The following is a 23,039-nucleotide window of genomic DNA, read 5'->3' as shown; positions in this document are numbered from 1 at the left end:
TCGAGACGAGTGTTACGAGATGCCAACTCAACGATACTACATTTTACAATAAATATAAACATCCAAGCCCCAGGCCAATCATAGAAAGTTCGTTACTCATCATGGCCATTTCTAATAGGCACCAGAAATTGATCCAGAATATGAACAAGACTCTTGGGCATCTTCTAGAACAATTTCAAGGTTTCTTGGTCCAAGAGACCTACTACCTATGGAACCTGCACTTTTAACTGTGTTGAAACATTTTGTACTGTGTTGTTGTCAAAAACTAAAAAATAACAATTTGCATAATATTCTGCAATTACTTTTTGCTTTTGCCATTAGTAGATAAGCTAATTCACCAAGTCAACTTCTTTTTATCACCATTTGTTTTGACTTGTGTGTGCAAGTATCTTATTTACTGTGTATAAGTAGTATGAATGGTCGATTTCTTTAAAAGGGTCTTTGCCTATACGGCTAAGTGAATTTCAGCTAAACCGATTGTGTCAACCTGAACCGTGGTTGTCGTGCTGTGCCGTGTGGTTCACGGCACTAATATAAAGAATAGGACCCCTCTATCTCGTTTCCATGGATGTCCTAAAAGGCGATTCAGGGATATGCTTATAAACATGGGATTCTTCTATTAGGCGACAGGCTAGCAATCTGTCACTATTTGAATCTCAATTCTGTCATAAAACCAAACAGCTGAACATGGCCTATCAGTCTTTTCAAGACTGTTGGCTCTGTCTAACCCGCAAGGGGTATATACGTGATTGTATGTATGTATATCAATCTCAAATTAGTTTGTGAATTAAACTTTATCCATTATAGTTTTTGATGATGCAATGAAAACACTTACATTATGTCCAGGGTGTCCACAGCTAATGTTCAAAATAATTCCCTGACTTTTCCCTGACTTTCCCTGACCATTTTTTTAAATTTCCCTGACCAAATTTAGGCCGTGTTCAAACCAAACTGACTGTAACTCCTTTTATTTCCATACATATTCAGTTTTTCGTTTACATATAACCGACAATACGTTATTACATGTTCTTTAGTACACTGGGACTCATAGTAAGCCTGCTCACATTCGGCGGCTTACAGTTAGTTTGGTTTGAACACGGCCTAATCATTCAAGTAGGTATGTTTTATTTGTAAAGTAGTTTATAAGTTGAGTAAAACTGCATACAGGTAATATTTTAATTTCTTTTATTTTATATAGCAAATATATTGAGATCGGTATTTATCACTTAGGAACTCTTTCTTATTAACAATTTTATAACATAAGACATTGCATAAACTGCATAAGACTTAAAACAAAATCAACAGTTTCAGTAGTAAAATTATAATACTTAAACCAAAATCAACAGTTTCAGTAGTAAAATTATAAGACTTAAACCAAAATCAACAGTTTCTGTAGTAAAATTATAAGACTTAAACCAAAATCAACAGTTTCAGTAGTAAAATTATAAGACTTAAACCAAAATCAACAGTTTCTGTAGTAAAATTATAAGACTTAAACCAAAATCAACAGTTTCAGTAGTAAAATTATAAGACTTAAACCAAAATCAACAGTTTCTGTAGTAAAATTATAAGACTTAAACCAAAATCAACAGTTTCTGTAGTAAAATTATAAGACTTAAACCAAAATCAACAGTTTCAGTAGTAAAATTATAAGACTTAAACCAAAATCAACAGTTTCTGTAGTAAAATTATAAGACTTAAACCAAAATCAACAGTTTCTGTAGTAAAATTATAAGACTTAAACCAAAATCAACAGTTTCAGTACCTAGTAAAATTAAACTTCGAACTTAAATGAACAAAAAAATTCTAACCTCCACATATAATTATAAAACAAAATTAAATATCTGCTGATATAGGTAGGTACTAAATTATTATCAAGTTATAATTATTGCCAAGTTATGCCTAAATTAAATATTTTATGCTTATTATAATCTTTGAAAAATGAAATTGATAAGTAGGAAGGTATCATTATTAATCACATATTCCTTTTCTTCATTTGTAAAGCCCTTTTTAACGTCTGTAATTCCACGAGTTCTTTTTCCTTCTGTAATTCCAATTTTTTCTTTTTCTCTTCTACTTCTCTTAGCTGTTCATCAATTTTCCTTTTTTCCTTGATTTTCTTTTGTTCATCTGACATTTTTTCTTTTTTTTTATCCAAGTTTTCCTGATATCTTCTTCGTGACTTTCGAACTGAAGTGATCAAAGATTTTGTAACAGCGAAATTTTGAGGACCACCGATATTTTTCAAGGCGTCATATATAATTCTTTGCGATATAAGTGAATCTTCCAGTAAATTTTCCACCAAGAGAGATTTGTTAATAGAAAACCCGCCCTCCACACTCGCGTTTCCGTGGGAGAGGATGAAACAGATTTTCATAACGCTCCATATGTCTACGTATTGTTTATCACCTCCAATAAGTGAATGGTAGAACTCATCAACACCGATTTTATCATAATCAAAATCTTCAAATTTTTGGCTCCAGGTATTTTGTGCTTCGGAAATTAGTTTTTGATATTGCCTTTTGGCACTGTCAGCGACAAACCCTTTTATCTTGTCGGATTCGTGCAAAGTTTCCAACACGACATCCACACGCTTATTGGCCACTTCAGATTGATGCTTTATAAACATTACAATCACTGGGAAAAAAATCCCTCATTTTACAATCACTGGGAAAAAATCTCAATTTTCCCTGACTATCCCTGACTTTCTCTCCTTTCCCCTCAATTTCACTGACTTTCCCTGACCACCTTAAGCTTCCCTGACATTTCCCTGACTTTCCCTGACTTTCCAGAATGTGGACACCCTGATGTCGTATATACACTTACATATATGTTATTTTTTATTTTATGAGAAGCATAATTTTTATTAACTAAGGCAATTATCATACGTATATAGAGCAAGTTCAATATCTTTGAGACAAATTCGAGTTATTTACTTCCGATCGAGTGTGGTTGAGTTACAAGTGTGCAAAGGTGATAACATGGCCTGATAAGTGTGTATTTAGTTGTGCTGGCTTAGTTGTTAAATAGTTAACATGGTCAAGGTTACAATAAAATTACAATTATTGAGTACAAAGTTCAACTCTTTATTACAATTATGTATTTTATATATACAACCTTTGTACTTATGTTACGACACCTTATCTAACATTTCAGTTCAAAATATGACAGGAAAAAATATTGCGAAGAACAATTTCACAGTTTATCATAAGGTAAAAAAGAAAACTAAGGCAATTTCTTAATATAAGATATAGAAAATATACAAACTTAACAATTTTTTTAGTTTTTAGTAACACACATTTCCGTCTTTTCTGGTTCAACACATAGCTTTTTTGCTGGGGGTTCATTTACACTGTCCTTTACATCAAACAACACATCTTTTGTCAACTTAAAAGTAACTCGCATCATTTCCTTCTTAGGAGAAACATTTCGGACATCAAAAACTTCAACAACATAATCTGTCATATCACATCCCATACTGTTATTTAATATTGTCACTGCATTTTCACCTTCAATCACAAAACAATACACGTAAACTATTATTTCAATATCAAACTTTGAAAATAAATTCACATCATCTATTAACCCTTTGAAATATTTTACAAAGTCCATCGCTAAGGCTGGTAGATTCATTGTCACATGTATTTTTGATCTCTTATCTTCACTGGAACAAGATGCAATAATATGCTCCTTAAATATAGTATGAATAAAGTCTTTGCCATCTAGATTGTACGATTTAAAACGAAACATGTCAACTTTGTTGTATTTCGCATTATGATTCAACCAATTGTAAGAATCAGGGTTTAGATCATTGGCAAAAACAGTGCAGTTCCTCTTTGCTGCCGGAATAGAGAACGGGCCAACTCCAGCAAAAACATCAAACAATGTGTCTCCTTTTTCTAGATAACTCAAAATTCTCTCATGCTCTTTACACAAACGTGGGTTCCAGTACACTTTTGAAAAGTCGAATTTGAAGTTACATCGGTTTTCTTTTACTGTCACTATAAAGTCTTCCTCTCCTGCCAAAACTTCCATACTAAAGTTCCTATATGTATTGTCTATAACATTACTTTTGTTGACAACAGTGCGGCAAGTCTTCACTTTGTCTAGTAACACTTGACCGATGAGTAGACGATAGTCTAAAAGATGATCACGTAGGTTCAAATGTATGATATGACCTATTTGTGAGAAACCACTTACTCCTTCCTCGTTTTCTGGTAAAACGGCTTTGAAAATAGTCTCGTACCGCCAGTTTTCATAACAAAGTTGAACTTCCTTAATGCTGAAGTTATTTTCATCAACTCCATGTTTACTTAAAGAAGTACGAACATCATCAGTGATATCTGTCCAATTTGAAATCTTTTCTGGGTTCAGATGAATGCATTTTTTATATGTTTCATTGACTATATCTTGTACAGGCTTGAAATTTTCTAATTTTAGGAAGAAAGGTCTGCAGCATTGTGTTACTTTAGACAGATTCTCCTCAGTTACCTTGAGAATTGGCACTGCAACATTACGCAAGAATTTTTCGCGATCTAATAGTTTCATGCCTCGCACTTCAACAGGGGCCAGGGAAACTTCCTTGATTGTCTTCATCATAAATGAAACCGCGCGGCAACCACGAAAAATCATAAATTATAGATGGAAAATATATGGTCAAGCAACATAGTAATACTAACCTATTTTGAGGTCAGAAATGGATTTATTCCACTTGTTTTTTGCAGTAGAATCCACAGCTATCTTTCAAAATTACTTTTTAATATATAATAAGTAACGATAATTAAATAAAACAAATAATTTTCTTTTCTAAAATGCGTGTAGCTTTCACTCAGTGTTGCCAGTATGATTTCCCAAAAAAGGACTGTTGACTTTCTGAAAAAGTACGGTTTTCAACTTCAAGGTACGGTTGGGTCGGGATTCTGCAAAAACGAAAAAACGTAAAAAATGAAAAAGTTATGAAACAAAAATATTGTAACAAAGTATAATTTCGTATTATTGAATATCAAATATTAGAATCACACATGCATTCATACAATTGGCTACGTGTCAGCCTTCGGAAAAATATTTACAAAAAAACATTACTTTAAATTCGCGCGAAAACAGCCGGTCACGTCACATTACAATTTCTCGCCAATCAGTGAACGCTGTTTGAAACTGACAGGTGACGTTTTGCTTGACATTTTCTGTGAGATGTATGTGACGTATCACAATATATCCACAGATAAAAAAGACAAATCTATTTTGCGAAAATAAAATATTTAAAATTTCTTATAAACCGATATCTATTGTGCCATTATTCTTTGGTTACAAGCTATCTCAAGTATCATATTTAACATATTTGATGTTTCATCGTTACAACTATCAAATAGACAATTACTTAAATGAATTTATGTGATATACGTAAATACTCCGGAATTTTCTAAATTCGGTTGTTAATTCACAAGATGGCAACCCCAACAAAACATTAAAAAAACAGGATTTTTAGCATCAAACTTATCTGTTTCATTTTGACGCTAGTGGTGATTATTAATTTTATATGTCGACCAGAAATATAGCAGACTTTGCCACACTGCGGATAAAAAAAAGCAACAAAAAAAAAATAACTGGCAACAAGGCTAAAAAAAATGTTACCATAACCCGACAATATTCAGTAATCAGTGTTGCTCTATGGTCTTGCTTGTTCTTACATCTTCTAAAATAAGTCTGATTATATTTGACAATTTGACAGTTTACTCAATATGACATACCTATTTGGTGTTGCTTTGCTAAAAAAGGACTGATATAAAATATATATTTACGAAAATGAACACTATTTTAATCAACAGTTTTGGCTACTCAAAAATTTCATTGAAACACTTATATTTTTATGGTATTTTAACAATTGTTAAGTCAACAAATAACAATCGCATTAATTTCTTTGCATGTATTTTTAAATCAAAAAGAAAATATAAATTTATATTTCGCTTTTTTATTTTTTATGGTAACCCTGAAAATCATATCATGTCATGGCGTCGGATGATTTAGCATCTTTTTAGCATTTAATGTTTTTTTATAGCATATGTTATATAAAAACAATTCCAAATTTACAAAGTTAAATAATCTTAGCAAATTCTAATTTGTCTCACATAGCCAAATCGCCTCTATCGCGACTATGAAGTCGCCCTATTAAAAAGGGACAGCCGGCCCCCGTACTACCTATCTCGCTCGGGTCGTTTTTTCGCTAGGTATCTATCAGTTATCAATCCTGTTTAGGGTATAATGTTATTGTGTAAAATGCATAATTAGCGCCCTCGTTGACAGGTCTGCAATATTTCTGGTCGACCTATAAATAATTTATTATATCAAACGTCCAAGGCGATTAAATATAGTTCTACCCTTGACCATCAGATCGGAACAGATAGTTTGCAAAATTTTAAGTTGTTTGTCAGTATCTATTTAATAAGAATGAATGAAAGGCAATAAACCACACCTTGGCTGTGGTGATAAGAAAAGAAATAGCATTGTCATTTAGTCACACAACTTTGCCTTCTTGCCATGCAAACAAAAATCATGCATGAAAAATGCAAACCATCATCAACATCAACTTACCTTGACTTAACTTTTCTTCCGTCTCGAGATTCGTATTGTTTTCTCAATCAGTTATGTGATTATCCGAACAACAGAACACAGTACTTTATATTAAAACCAAATTCTAATCATACTTGTGAAAATAAGTTATCTTTAAATATTTAGTTCGATCTCGGTTTCAGATTGACTATTTGACATTTGGTGATAGTCCCGCCAATTCTTTCGAGTCCTGCAGACCGCAGACTATATTTTGTTTTTTTTTTAAGTTCATCGTTTCTTAGTAAGAAAGGCAATGAATGTAATCCAAACAGCTAAGTCTTATTTGTTTGGAAGAAAAAAGTTTTTTGAACACAAATTCAGAATGTTGAGCAAAACATAAAAAGGCGATTTTTTATTGTTTTTTACCCTTTGTAGGTTGTAGTGAAAAATAAACTACTAATATGGAAAAGGTACGAAAAAGGTACGGTCTGCACTGAGGTACGATAGTGGTACGGTTGTGTGATGAATAGTACGGAAAACCGTACTTTTTGGTACGGTCTGGCAACGCTGCTTTCACTGGCAAATTAAAATTTTGACAACTTGATCTTATGACACTGACAGCACTGACAACATTTTGATATTGACAACCAAGTATTGCTATGCAAAGAATAACTACAGCAATAGCTTATAAGAAACAGGCCGAGCTATGAGGTTGATTCTAGTTTCATAAAGAGTCGGTCGAGAGAGAGAGAGTAACGATTATTTATATTAAGAAGCTCAGGGCACCATAGAATCTCAAATAGATACTATTATTTATTATTATCTTAAATCTTTAATATTAATGGATATTTGGCCCGTGTGCCAAAGATAAGACTTGCGAGTCTTTGGGCATCGTGAACCCGATGGCGTAGGTAGACTAGTAGCTTATACTATAATTTCTATACAACGCAGGCAACAGACGAATGAAGAAATTTGGGGAGATTAAGCACAATATAAAATGAGAAATGGATAGAGAATACAATGGAACAGGATGATTGAAATGAGCAGAAGAGGTAATCGAACATGGACTAAAATATATTATCCAGTAGATAATATATTTAACTCTCAAAAACTATATTTAGAGTTGCTAGCCAACTACCACCTGAAAGAAGAATCTTAAGTTTATAAGATCCTTGATTAGCTTAGTATAAGTTTAGTATAAATAATACTCTAATATTACAAATTAATAAGTAGGTATGTAGATAAATAGTTTTCAATCAAACGTAGTTCACCACGCTATGATCAGCGAGTTGGAAAAGGCCGAATGCCCGAGGCCGCCAAATAGTCAAACGACTAATGTAACCCGACCAATGTAGATGAAAGTTATCTCTGTAAACAGGCCATGATTTCGAACAGCCGTTACTGGAGACACGAGTAAAGATTCTGTAAGATAAAGGAATCAAAGCGAAAGAAGTATGAAATAATCTTGCCAAAGAGGCATGACTGTTTTCTGTTATGTAAATGAATTACAAGTTTTCTTCTTATCTTGAGAGTTAGATTCCGTGATACTGTAGTTAAGTTTTGACGGGAAGACGTTTTGTGATTACGAATAAAGAAAATGCTGCAGTGCAGTTTGTTACCGCTTCATCTGCATTGACGCTTGGAAAGCGGTAGTAAACATTATTTTAAGTAATTTATTTGACGTCAATCAATGTTGTGAAACCAAAAGGGGTCCGTGACCAGGGGTCCGTTTTATGACATTTCTCTCTCCTCTTTGAACTGTGTTCGGCATTCTCAGTTTAACTTTTAAGTGTATTGGCTAGTACAACTTTGAGACATCAGCAGGTTTACTTCGGCCGTCATTTCTACTTGGACCCCGGCATAGGCGTCATGCTTAGCCATGACACAAATCTGTTTAAAATACATTTTCTTGTTAATTTTATATTATCCTCCGTACTCCGTCCGCCAGTATTTACTCACGCGCTGGCTCGCTGGGAGCAAAAAGCGTCATGTGGCATGCAATATCGAGGCGAACAAACATTTGCGGAGACCGTGTACTGTGCGGATGAGTTTTCACAGCGCACTCTAAATACGATGTGTGGCGGTAAAAATGATCGAGCCAACACATCTTTACACTTGTGGCAAAGAACTCATGTATTGCAGAAAAGAAAGAATAGATTGAGGTAACTGCACTCCGTCACAAATCGTGAAGGTGAATTGAAGAAGCGTTGTTTTATGCGTGACTAGCGTTGTAGAAAGTATCCAATTCGAATATTAGATCAAATTCTATGGTAAAGTGGTTATAAAGTAAAGTATACTAGCTTTTACTCGCAGTTTTGCCTTGCCTTATTTACTTCATTATAATTTCCTTTCTGGTTATATGTTTTTACTTGATACTCGCATCACGCGAAAACTAGGCTTGGTGACTAAAAACTGGTATACAAAAATCCCCCCTTGCACTCCTCTAATACAGGGGGCAATACAGGGGTTCAGCTTTTTTGTATTCTGATTGTCAGTAAACTTTTAAAGCAAACGAAATCGCGGGCAATAGCTAGTAAAGAGTAAAATCGAATTCGAGTTTACCAGATTTGATAACTCTAGGATCGTGCACGTGGTAGGCATAGGTTGGGAAGAGGATGTAATCCTAAGAGGTTGACCTATAGACATACATTTATAAAGTCCTTGCGGAATAGAGTATTGAAAAGGCTTAATGATGGAATTGACATTTGCTAGCCCATCGCCTACAAGAAGAGTCCCAAGTTTTTTTAGCCTACGCTAGGTATATGTTTTATATTCATACAATAACGGTGCATAAACGCTGTGTTTATGGTGAAATGTTTGAACTGGAAAAATGAAACTGATATTTGTGGTTAAGAAATTCAATGTTGGTATATTTGCACTGATTATCACAATTATTGGTTAGATAAAAATTAACTAAGACAGGATTTAATTCTTAAAAACATGCACTCATTAAATTTGTTTTGTTTAGATGTCAAAAAAATTCGAATTTTTTTCACTAGCATTCCATCAAATAAAAAATAAAGTATTGTTTTTATAACTGGCCAGCACTTGGCTAGCAACAAACAAATAGTAACACAAAGAGGTTGAATGTTTGAAAATGAAATTCATAGAAGTTTGAACATACCGCCCGCCAAGGACATCTATTGCAAGATGGCCTTAGAAGACGTCTGCCATGAAACTTCGAAGTTGGTAACATTGGTTTATACACTAATATTTAATAGATGGTTGAAATCATTTCAAAACATTATAACTAAACCTAGTTGATAATTAATAAACTAAAATGAAAACAATTAGTAATACCTTTCTGTAAAATCAAGATATAAACATAACATAACATAACTTCTTATTTCACTTAATGAATAAACAACAAATTAAACTAAAAATACATTATGCAAGCATTAGAATTATCATTGCGTACATTCTTGAACAAAAGAAAATAATTAATTTGTATTTGTGACAATGTAGGAATCATATTTGTATTTCTAATCCGTAACAGGCAAGATACATAGCTTCGAAACTGGACGTTTTATAATAGAAGATTTGGTGCGTATAGAAACTACACGAGTTACAAGGTCAGCTCCAGGGTGAGTTTCGACTACTCGACCTAATAACCACTGACTTGGAGGGAGATTGTCCTCTTTAATAAGAACTAAATCATTGAGTTTAGGCGCGGGTATTTGTTTAGTCCATTTATATCTCTGCATTAATGTTGTGAGATATTCATTTGACCAGCGTTGCCAAAAACTTTGCAACATCCTTTGAATTAGTTGCCATCTTGTTAAAGAGCTTACTTTTGATCTTTCGAAATTAAAATCAGGTACCGACAACAATGGCTCACCTACTAGAAAGTGACCTGGAGTCAACGCAGTTGGTTCAGATGGATCTGTATTGTTAAGAAATGTCATAGGACGTGAATTCAAGCAAGCTTCTATTTGACACAAAAGTGTACTCATCTCTTCAAACGTTAAAGTCGAATCTCCTAGTATTCTTGTCAAATGATATTTAGTAGATTTGACCGCACTTTCCCATAATCCCCCGAAATTAGGTGCATGGGGTGGTATATAGTGCCATTCAGTACCATTCGTTTCTACAAGTGACGCTATTGATTGCTGAATATTCCGTAATTTAACTAGTTCTTTTGATGCTCCTACAAATGTTGTACCATTGTCACTAAATAACTTTAAGCAATGACCTCTTCGTGCTACAAATCTGCGAAATGCCGCTAAAAATGCTTCTGTAGTCATATCACTGACTATTTCCAAGTGAGTAGCACGAGTAACCATGCATACAAATACGCAAATATAACCTTTGTATGATTTATTACCTCTTCCTTTAGAAACTCTTATATTGATAGGTCCAGTGTAATCTAACCCACTATGAATAAATGGTCTTGCTGGAGAACATCGTACAGATGGAAGCGATCCCATGAGTGGAGTTTTTATATTTGCTCTATACCTTATGCATCGTACACATTTATGGACATGATTTTTGACAAGACTTCTAGCCCCAATTATCCAATATCCCGTTCTCAAATAATTTAACATCAACTGGGGTCCGCCGTGTAAAGTTTTGTTGTGTGCATCAGCTATAATTAATTTGGTCAAAGGAGAAGAGTGAGGAAGCACTATAGGATGTTTTGTATCTTCTTCCAATTGAGATTGTTGTAATCTGCCACTCACCCTTATGATTTCATCTTCATCTAAATACGGGCACAATGATTTTAATTTTCCGGATTTAATCTCACTATTATGAGACTGTTTTGTTAAGTGATTGTACTCTTCTGGAAATTCTTCTCGTTGAGCTAGTTTAAGGCAACACTTTAAGGCTTGATCCAATTCTGTCTTATGTATATAATGGTTTTGCGTTCTATTATTTTTTAAAAATCGTCTACAATAAGATACGACTCTTAATAACTGTGAGAGGGAAGAAAATCTCGAAAGAAAAGATTCTGTCGTAACAATTGCAATATGTATGTTTACATTTTCTTCTACATGTGTATCCAAATCTATTGGCCGTTTGTATTCTATCATACTATTTTGTAAAAATGAAGGACCGGATATCCAAAGCATACATTCTGATAATAAAGCCGGTTGAACTCCTCTGGATGCACAATCAGCGGGATTGTCCTTAGAAGACACATGATGCCAATGAGATGAATCTATCAGATTCAATATTTCTGAAACCCTATTGGCTACAAATGTCTTCCATCTACTTGGGTGGCTATTCAACCATGAAAGCACTATTGTAGAGTCTGTCCATGCTTTGACCTTACTCTTTTCAATATGTAAGACTTCGGTTGCCTCGTATAATAATTTGGCAAGTAACACGGCGCCGCATAGTTCCAAACGCGGGATACTCACTTGTTTTACTGGGGCAACACGTGTTTTAGCAACAAGTAACGAAGTATTGACGTTTCCAGTACTATCAAGAACTCTAATATATATTACAGCTGCATATGCTAATTTCGACGCATCACAAAATCCATGAAGCTCTACATTAGAGCTATCAGTCGCGGTACCAACCCATCGAGGGATGTGGACCTTTGAAACTTGTTGTAATTCTTCACGGTATGTTTCCCATTCTTTCAATAATTTTGTGGAAAGAACTTCATCCCATCCTATTCCAGATAACCAAAGCTTTTGGATAAATATTTTTGCTAAAATTACAGCAGGAGCGATCCAGCCCAAAGGATCAAATAAACGCGCTATATCGGATAGGACAGATCTTTTTGTTGCAGGTCCTGATAATGCCGGGAGGTGAACCAAATATCGGAAATAGTCCTTATCACAATTCCAGGTAAGTCCCAGTATTTTTATTGTGTCATCTAAAGTAATATGTATATCATCACTTAAATATTTAAATATTTTTTTTTTTTTTTTTTTTTTAAATATATCCGGGACAAATTACACAGATTGAGTTAGCCTCGAAGTAAGTTCGAGACTTGTGTTACGAGATACTAACTCAACGATACTATATTTTATAATAATAATAATAAATACTTATATAGATAAACATCCAAGACCCAGGCCAATCAGAAAAAGTTCTTTTCTCATCATGCCCTGGCCGGGATTCGAACCCGGGACCCCCGGTGTCACAGACAAGCGTATTACCGCTGCGCCACAGAGGCCGTCAATACAGGCCATATCATCACTTGTACTTGTGTCCACGTTTTCATTTTCCTTCCATTCTCTTTTTTCTTCCGCCTCACACGTTTCTATTTGCTTCTGTAGATCTTTATCGTTACTTTTCCATTTCTGTAACTGAAATCCTCCCTTTTTTAAAAATTGTGTTAGTTGTGTGTATAGTTCTATACCGTCTTGAACTGTTGAACAACCTGACATCAGATCGTCCATATAAAAATTGTTTAAGACATTATCTGCAGCTATAGGATAATGCTTACCTTCATCATAAGCTAATTGATGCATGGCTCGTACTGCTAGAAAAGGTACGGAAGCTGTTCCAAATGTCACCGTTACCAACTCATAGTCCTTTATTTCATCTTCAGGTTTATTGCGCCATACAATTCTTTGATATATAGCATCATTTTCATTGATCCTTACTTGACGATACATTTTAATAATATCTGCTACTAATGCAATGGGATGTAATCGCCATCTCATAATAATATGACGCAGATCAGCTTGTAGAGTTGGTCCAACCATGAGAGTATCATTCAAAGAAACTCCTTTATTATTTGGGCTTGACGCATTGAAAACTACACGTACTTTTGAAGTAGATTTGTCATTTCTTACTACAGCGTGGTGCGGCAAATATACAGCGAATTCCGTCATATCATCAGTTTCCTTAACAGGTCTCATATGGTCTAATTTAAGGTATTCATTTATTACTTCAATGTATTTGTTTTTCAAGTCGTTGTCCTTGTCTAATTTCTTCTCTAATGCTTCTAGCCTTTTTATCGCAATGTGTCTAGAATTGCCTCCGGTGCAAAATGGTTCTTCAGTTTTGAATGGTAGACTTACCACGTATCTTCCTAACTCCGTTCTTGTAGTTGTAGCTCTAAAAAATTCTTCACATCGTTGTTCTTCCTCAGTTGGTAACTTACTTAATCGAGGCTGTTGTTCTTCAATTTCCCAAAATTTCTTTAGTATTTCATCATCATTAACCCGAACATGCATAGAGGATATACTAATATTAACAGGTTTGCATTTTCCTGTTGTTTCGACCACGCCCGAAAGAATCCACCCAAGACTTGTGCTTTGTGCTACTAGGTTTCCAATTGGGTTCTTTCTCATACCTTCCTTCAAAATACAGCTAAATATGTCAGCACCCAGTAACATATCTATTCTATTGGGAGTGTTGAACTGCGGATCTGCTAAATTTATATCCTTTATATCTAACCAATCAAGAGATTCTACTTTTGTTTCAGGTAGATATGATGTAATATTATTGAGGACATAAGCGTGTATTTGAATAACAAAATGAGGATCAATACGTGATTGTATATTAGTGATAACCATATGTGTAGCATTTACGGTCTTGGAATTTCCTAAACAAGATATTATTCCTTTAACAGGAATTTTCTTCAAACGTAAGAATTGCACAGCTGATTCAGTTATAAAAGAGGCCTGTGAGCCTTGGTCAATTAAAGCTCTTATCAATTGAAATTCACCTGTCTTTGTTTGTGCCTTTAGCAATGCAGTGGCTAATAATACTTGTTTAGTTTTAATAACTTTAGCAGTAGAAATACATGATGTTATTTGATTAGTACTAGTAGAAAGATTGACTGATTCTACCGGTTGTTTTGTAAGATCTCGTTCTTGCTCTGTAGGAGAGTGTAAAAGTGTGTGATGGCGCTTATTACAAACTCGACACTTACCAGGATTTTGACAGTTATAACTAGTATGATTGCTTCCTAGACAATTAAAACACATTCTATTTTTTACTACAAAATCGCGTCTAACGTCAATTTCTTGTTGAGCAAACTCGCTACAAAAACACAGTTTATGTTTTTCAGAACAATATTCACAGAGCATGGTAGAACTATTTGTGGCAACTAGTGCCCTTGGTTGAGTGTGTGAGCCAATGTTATGTTGTACTAATGATCTTTGCTGACCCTTTGGTTCAATAAATTCGAGAGCTCTAAATCGACTTTCTAAAAACCTTGAAAATTGTATAAATGTAGGTAACTCATTATCATTGCAATCTGAGTTAGAAATAGTTAGCTCCCAATGTTTTCGCGTTTCACTATCTAATTTAAAAGTCACTATATGTATGATGATTATATCCCATTGATTAACATCTATGCCTAAGTTACCTAATGCGCTTAAACAGTCAGTGGTTGTGTCAAGCAAGTCTTTTAGAGCTGGAGCCGATTCTGTAAATAAACGTCTTTGTCCAAATAATCTTTTAAGAATACAATTCGCTAAGTAACGCTTATTATTATACCTTTTTTCGAGTTGAGACCAACATTGAGTATAATTGGATGCCGTGATAGGTGTATGACGAATAAGTAACTCCGCTTCACCCGTGAGATGACCCTTTAGGTAGTGCAGTTTTTGTACATCATCCAATGCGGTGTTATTATGTATGAGAGACAAGAACATATCGTGGAACATAGTCCACTCAGAATATTTTCCGGAAAAAGTAGGAATACAAATTTTAGGCAACTTAGCGCATGATACTAAATTATTTCCTTGGTTGCTGCACAAAGTCGTGTTAATATGTGACTCAGCCGAAGAACTTGTAACGCTAAGCTTCTTTAAACATAATTTCATGTGAGCTTTACACTCGATATAAACTTCTTCGGCTTCGTCATACATACCATTCTTAACATATTCTGTATTTACAAATTCAGATAGTTCTGGAATATTATACAATTTATTGTCATTATCCCTAAAAAGCAACCAATCCCGCTCTAAATTATCTAACCGGATTTCGATATACTCGGGTGACAGTCTATCTTTCGGGCATTTCTTAAAATTTATGAAAGCCTTATTTATGGAAGTCATAAGTTTTTTTTGGACATTTATTAAAGCTTCCATTTTGTTACTTAAATAAAACTATACCTATAAATGTATGTTCAATAAATTCTTCTGATAATGCAGGTACTTTGATGAAAAACGCACTGTTCATGTGTAATTCTAATATTAACTTCTGCCAATAGTTCTCAATACTCAAAAGTCTAGCTCTAGCTTAGTACTTGGTAAGCATATTATAGAAAATTATTCACTCACATTCACTTTCACTTTATATAACTGCAAATGACTTATCTCTGCGGCTTGTACTCTGCCTGGACGTAGACCACCAGCTTGGAGAGGCAACTTTCTGCTATACGCCGTTCCGCTGCACTGCCTGGTCTTGTCTTCCAATTGTCGCGTCGATTCTCAATCGTAATAGTAATAGAGGAAGGTTCTATACATGCACCGCATATGACGGGAAAGTCAAGGGTCTTGTTTTGGGAAAAACACCAAGCTTAAGTAGAATGTAAGTGTTCATAGGAGTAAGACGAAAAATATGTACAAAAGCATGCATAAGGAGTACGGAACTTGAGATAAGCTTTATGTACAAGCTATTTAAATGTACAAAAGTAATTCAAAGGGACTGCATAGCTGGAAATGATGTGGCTCGATTAGGACCAAATGTTTATGGTGAAATGTTTGAACTGGAAAAATGAAACTGATATTTGTGGTTAAGAAATTCAATGTTGCCCTTAACAACCCAGTAAGCTTTACAAACGTAACTGACCAGAAGTGTCCAACGGACACCATGTATACTTCTAGAGAAAAAGACAATAGTTATAAACTGTAATGTAGTTTTAAGCAATAATATTTATTTTTTTACATACATATAACTATCTGAAATTGTTTAAACTAATTTAATATTTATTCACAAACATTATAAATAATTTTTTTCACAGAGTGCTCAGAGCATACATTTCGGTTGCATTTATCGCAGCATTGTTTAGACGTTCTGGATATTTTTGCAGGACAAATGTGACAGCGCTTCTTTTTTTTTGTAGCAGGTTCAGAAGATTGACTTGCTTCTTGATTGCATCCAACTACATCTTCAATAGCTGCTAAATGATAATTTGTCAGACCCTTTTTATTACGTCACCTTATATGCGGTGTAACTAACTCAGTTATAACCTCACGCAAAAAAACTTTCCTTAGTACATACTTCTTCCGTTGGTTCCAATTAGGATACAAATTTTGCGTTCTGTTACTTCCTTCTTTTCCAAGATAAGGTATGCCACACAGCGGGAAGCTAGTTTTGCTATCACAAATCCACCAGATTTTCATACCATACTTATCAGGTTTACTCGGTAAGTATTGACGTCCTCGAAAAGGTACTAACTGCTCATCAATTGTCAGGTTTTCTCCTGGCAAATAAAACTTTTTTGGGTTTTGATGTACTTATTCCCATAACTCTCTATTAGGTGCCAGTTTATCTTTTGACTTTCTGAGAGATCTAGTATTTTTATCATCAAATCTCAAAAACCGTAGCAAAGAAGCAAATCTGTTTTTACCCATTGTAGCGCGAAATATTGGATTTCCAAATATTGGGTCCCAATTTTCTCTAAAGTCCACGCCTCCTTGTTTATTGACACCTATAGTCAATAACAGACCTATAAATGCTTGTATTTCGATTGTGTCAATTACTTTCCATCGTTTTTGTAACACTCTTTGCGCCTCAGAATTGGTATGTTTCACTATGATTTCTTCTCAGGTTCTAATTTCCACTTCATTCCATCTCTGCCGTCATAAGTTTGAGTTGAAACGTATATTTGCAACGGTATATCATCATTGTCACTCCATAATTGTTCATCATCATCTTCAGAAGCTTGTTCTGTCGCATTACTTTCACTATCAGAACAATTGTCAACAGCAAAATTTTCTTCATCTTCACTATGGAATTGATGCACATAACTGTTTTCGTCATCACTTTTGTCAAGAGCACATTGAATTTCATCGTCTGTTAGTTTTCTATTAGCCATTTTATAAAACTAAAACAGATTCCGGCACTTTTATTACGTGACACACGTCTAAGTACTGATACAAAATAATCGAAACTACGAGATGCTTATACCACAACTATTCCTAATATAAACAAATTCTTTGTGATTTATTATAATTACCCACTCACTGCGATATAATTCTGAGTACACTGTGAACAAACAGTCTACCTTCATACTCGAGCGCAACAAAGTGTCACTGTGTCTATCGGACACTTGTGGGTCGATAAGTTACTATTTTAATTTATTGTAAATAAATGCTATATGAAGGATATTGTAAATATTTTTATTACAGTTTTAGAATCTTGATACCTTGCAGATAGAATAGATAATAGTGGTTTTTCGTAAAAATGAAAACTTAACTTTTAATTCGTAAATGAACAAAAAAATGTGTCCGCGAGACACTTGTGGGTTGTTAAGGGTTAAGAAATTCAATGTTGGTATATTTGCACTGATTATCACAATTATTGGTTAGATAAAAATTAACTAAGACAGGATTTAATTCTTAAAAACATGCACTCATTAAATTTGTTTTGTTTAGATGTCAAAAAAATTCGAATTTTTTTCACTAGCATTCCATCAAATAAAAAATAAAGTATTGTTTTTATAACTGGCCAGCACTTGGCTAGCAACAAACAAATAGTAACACAAAGAGGTTGAATGTTTGAAAATGAAATTCATAGAAGTTTGAACACGCTGGCCACTTCTGAAAGAACTCGGTTAAATTATTCATAAACATTTTACAAGCAAAATATATCTGCTAGGTAAGTATTACAATAACGTTGTCTGATATAACGTGGATTTATAAACTTTTTATGATTCGTTCCGTCTGTTTTTATGATGTTTTATTAAGAGTTCCCCGAATGCTCGCAATAAAGTTTTTACAAGCAAATCAGAGAAGACCAAAGGCAATATATTCTAATTTTTTTCCGAATGTATGTTCAGTCTCGTCTTAAGCACATAAGAGTTCCGTCCAGTACTAAAAGCGGTTATCTCGAAAATTCCATGGATCTGGGGAATAATCGATATTTTTCGATTCACGCAAACAGAGCTGCGGGCATATTCTAGAGAAGTAAAAATCTTTGAAATAATGCTATGATACCGGTGATTAGATTTTTGTCACTGTATTTTGATCATCGTGTTCCTGGCGTCTACACTTGCTGCGCCTTCTCTGATGGACAATGAGCTCCATATAAGACCACATTTCTTTCACAGTCAGTCATTGTTCTCTTTTAGAAATAATAAATAAAAAATCCTTAAACATAAAGGTAAAATATACGGTGGCAATGCGTTAAACACCTCACCTCACACATTTTCAGTGTGCAAATAAATCACCTAGCGAAAACAATAGAGCCTAAGGCGGCAATGATGGGCGCGGGAATATCATAAAAACAACATTATTCCCCCGTTAAAAGACCGCCAGGTTGCGGTAGTGATGTGTGTATAGGCTGTTTAAACGTCGATATCTTTGCTTCAAAAACTTCTTTGTACGAAGACTTAACCGTGAAGATTTCTGTTGTCAAATTGGTGTTGAATTTTTGGCAGATTTTGTGTTTAATTTTTAAATTGGTAGGTACACAAAGTACTGTTGGATCACACGCAACAAAAAAAATAAAGTTTTTCATTACATACATTTAAGTGATTTAAGTGTAGGTATGGTAACCTATGACCTATTTTTTGTACATGAAATATCTTTCTTTTACCGCGTAGGTAGAATCTTCTGATAAATATTAATATCTTGACTTTCTTTACTACATAGAATCTTCCCCAAATGATTGTTCCCACCTTAACAGCCTCTTTGTAAAGCAAATGTAACTTATTACGAGTTTCGGCAAAGTGTCGATAGCAGTTTATTGACTTTGTAGCCATCTTTTGTGCGTCAGCGACTTTTTTCTTGGTAAACAAGCAATAATATTTCAATAACTTAGTAATTCGTTATAAAAATGTTTAATATTAAATAGGAATTAATTCTGTGATTATCTTCTAAACGGAGGTAAATTATTGTATCAAATTTAACACAGCAAACTCTGTCTTTGTACGTAAACGATTTTAATTTAAACATCCCAATTTTTTAGTTTGGTACTGGTTCGGTACATACGCTTTTTATTTCTGCTTTTGTATCGCAAACAAACTTGTTTGTTTTTAGAACATAGAGGTATGTACAATTTTCGATAATCAAATTCCTGGAATTATACGATTCGAAATAGCGACAGTCCAATGCTCAGGTCCAATGTTTATGGACATTCAATATTTATTTTTAAATTCCCGTCACAGGTAGCGAGGCTCGACGAATTGTTAAATCAACGCGCAATTTATAAAATTATGCTGGTTTTTGCTATGCGGTTTGCCGAACAAATTAGCATGTAAATGTTTGTGGTTTTGTACCATTAATTCATTTTTCAACAGATTTCATATTAATGTTCTAAAAATTATTGCATATTTTTTTTAAGACTATTCATAATAATAGAGATACTATCGACTCCTATTTTTTTCTCAAAATATGATGAAAAAATTAGCGTCGATAGTGTCCTTGCTTTTCTCAAATACAGCTGCTTTTGTTAAAAGATAAATTCATATTTATTTATTTATGAATAAGACAGATATATAAATCATTCGATCAGTATTCTGATTTAACAGATAAACAAACAAAAGTTCATTTTATAGTAATGTAAGCAAAAATGATTTCTGATACTCGGAATTACAGACACTATTTACATACCTATATAAATCCTACTACTTACCATCTATTATTTACTTATTTATATAGGGAAATATTCTAGGATTGGTAAAATAAACAATAGACAGTTTGCCTGTTGGCAGTCGTCCACTAAAGTTGGACGAATATCGACATTCAAAGAATGCAGCTTCAACATAGTACTATAGACAAAGATAAATTGGCGCGGGGACGAACCACCAAATGAACTTAATCGCTATATGTAAAATCATAAGGTAAAAGAGATTACAGTGTTCTGTGTGGGGTTTAAGCCAAAAAAGTATCTACACATAATAATAAAAAATACGGTCGAAATGAGAACATTCTCCTTTTTTTTTAGGTCGGTTAAAATGGAAAGAGAAGAGAATTTCGACAAATGAAATTGCACCTCCTTCATCAATTAATTGTATGCCTCAAAATGACTAAGGTACGATTCAATTAAAAAGAAAAATAGGTATAAATATTAAAAAGTTCATTTTAAATACAACTGATTTGCCCTCCTTTACGACATAACGCTATGTCTAGAATCTCTAATATCAAAGCGCAACTTTAACGAGAAAACTTCGCACATTTATTATTTAATCTCTATAAACTGGAAAACGTGAGGTAATTCTAGAAAATTTATCAAGTGCATCACGCATGGTGGGTATAAAGCAGATGGCGACTGAAGTCATGTTCCATTTAATATTTATGAAGCGAGTCTGCTGCAGGACCAAATGGCCGGCTAAAAGTTTCACTAAACGGTTCCAAAGCGCCGCAATGGGCTCGGCCGGTTCATTATTTAGGTAGGTACGTACTATATGATCTGGGTAATGGAAAGTCGACTTGTGATTCGGGTATGCTAGGGAAATGATAAGTCCAGTCGTGGATACAATATTTTTGAAACAGTAATTTTGCCTCCTGTCCGAATAGCTAATTAATTTAAGTATTTATATATTTATATACATACATTCACACATTCATATAGTTACGTCTATATCCCTTGCGCGCTAGAGAGAACCAACAGTCTTGAAAATACTGAAAAGCCACGATCAGCTTTTTGGCTAGATGATAGAATTGGACTCATTGCCGTAAAGAAAAATCCCAAGTTTGTAAGCCTATCCCTTATTCGCCTTTTACGACATCCATTGAAAATAGGAGGAGTGGTCCTTTTTTTTATTGATGCCGGGAACCACACATTTATATTATTTCCACCAAGGAAAAAAATACTTACAACTAGAATTTGACTTTAATATTTTTGAATCACTAATTTCGGCTCCTGTCCGAAAAGCTAATTAAATTCATTTTATTTACACACACCAAGGAGAAAAATAGAATTAGAAATTAGACTAATGAGAAATTTTGTACAAGACTACTTCTTAATTCCAAAGATATATCTTCCAGTAGATAGGAAAATTATAATTTTATACCCACTCGTATTTCTATTTTTGGTGTGTAATAAACTTTTTCTGCAAACAGTGGGAGTAAGTGCTTCGTGAAAATCTACAGGAAGCTAGCTTGAACATGTTTTTGTTTTCGCATGTTACATATCTTATTGCACGCACGGCTTACAATAGTCCCATAAGATGTTAGGATTTATATAGCTTTTCGGTTTGATGTCAGAGGCGTTGAAATAGAGACGAGATTTTGCAAAACCTGTGAGTGAAATGGAATATAAATTTTATAAGAGAAAGAATATGTACCGTGTGGTTCCCGGCACCAATACAAAAAAGAATAGGACCACTCCATCTCTTTCTAATGGATGTCGTAAAAGGCGACTAAGGGATAGGCTTACAAACTTGGGATTCTTTTTTAGGCGATGGGCGAGCAACCTATCTCTATTTGAATCTCAATTCTATCATTAAGCCAAATAGCTGAACGTGGCCATTCAGTCTTTTCAAGCCTGTTGGCTCTGTCTACCTCGCAAGGGATATAGAGGTGATTATATGTATGTATGCATGTAAAGAATATAACACTGATGTGAATAATTACAAGAATACATGTATATAATATAACATACAAGATAACATACAAATGCGTCAATTGTCACTGGATATAATAGGCAGTGAAAAAGCATAAAGGCGGTAAAAATGGTTCTTAAAAAAACCGTTAAACCCTATAGCGAGTGTAGACGATAATAAATTCTTCATCAGCAATTCCCCTTTCATCCACAACCAAATTCATTTATATTTGCTGTCGCTTTAGTGGTTGCAGAATAAATAATAGCGTTATGAAAACTTCACCGCTGTTATAAATATGCGGAGCACGTGATCAAAGCGTTTTATTTTTTCACTAGCTGTGCCCGCGACTTCTTCCGCGTGGAATAGTTATACATACATACATATGATCACGTCTATATCCCTTGCGGGGTAGACAGAGCCAACAGTCTTGAAAAGACTGAATGGCCACGTTCAGCTATTTGGCTTAATGATAGAACCGAGATTCAAATAGTGACAGGTTGCTAGCCCATCGCCTAAAAGAGGAATCCTAAGTTTATAATCCTATCCCTTAGTCGCCTTTTACGACATCCATGGGAAAGAGATGGAGTGGTCCTATTCTTTTTTGTAATAGTGCCGGGAACCACACGGCATGGAATAGTTATTATGGGCATCATTGAAGCTCTCAAGGATGAATAAATTTCCCCGTTTTTTTTCACATATTCCATTATTTCTTTGCGCCTTAAAGTTGCACTGGTTGTTATATAGTATATAGTATCTTAAAGCTTTCCTCGATAAATGATCTATTAAACGCAAAAATATTTTTTCAACTCGAACCAGTAGTTCCTGAGATTAGCGCGTTCAAACAAAGAAACAAACTCTTCAGCTTTAT

General features: G+C 34.3%; 2 protein-coding genes across 3 annotated transcripts; both read right to left on the bottom strand.

Moving 5' to 3' along the window:
* Positions 1–847: 847 nt before the first annotated feature.
* Positions 848–7,110, bottom strand: LOC106130226 (tRNA (guanine(37)-N1)-methyltransferase). Of its 2 annotated transcripts, none has more exons than XM_060944973.1 (2): positions 6,589–7,110; positions 848–4,919 (listed from the first exon to the last, which is right to left on the bottom strand). In XM_060944973.1, exon 2 carries the CDS (start codon positions 4,630–4,632, stop codon positions 3,280–3,282), a length of 1,353 nt encoding a protein of 450 aa, XP_060800956.1. In that variant the 5' UTR covers positions 4,633–4,919; positions 6,589–7,110; the 3' UTR covers positions 848–3,279. The 2 variants fall into 2 exon arrangements, with proteins under 2 accessions (XP_060800956.1, XP_060800957.1); XM_060944974.1 differs by having other exon boundaries at positions 848–4,872.
* A 1,221-nt stretch (positions 7,111–8,331) lies between these two features.
* LOC132901919 (uncharacterized) lies at positions 8,332–17,036 on the bottom strand. Its single transcript, XM_060945141.1, has 6 exons — positions 17,033–17,036; positions 15,248–15,367; positions 14,822–14,881; positions 12,683–14,329; positions 11,526–11,914; positions 8,332–8,436 (listed from the first exon to the last, which is right to left on the bottom strand). Exons 1-6 carry the CDS (start codon positions 17,034–17,036, stop codon positions 8,332–8,334), a joined length of 2,325 nt encoding a protein of 774 aa, XP_060801124.1.
* Positions 17,037–23,039: the final 6,003 nt, after the last annotated feature.

This window comes from Amyelois transitella, chromosome 7, assembly GCF_032362555.1.
Source record: "Amyelois transitella isolate CPQ chromosome 7, ilAmyTran1.1, whole genome shotgun sequence".
In the NCBI taxonomy this organism is placed as follows: Eukaryota; Metazoa; Arthropoda; class Insecta; order Lepidoptera; family Pyralidae; genus Amyelois; species Amyelois transitella.
This window is presented reverse-complemented; position numbering and strand designations above follow the sequence as displayed.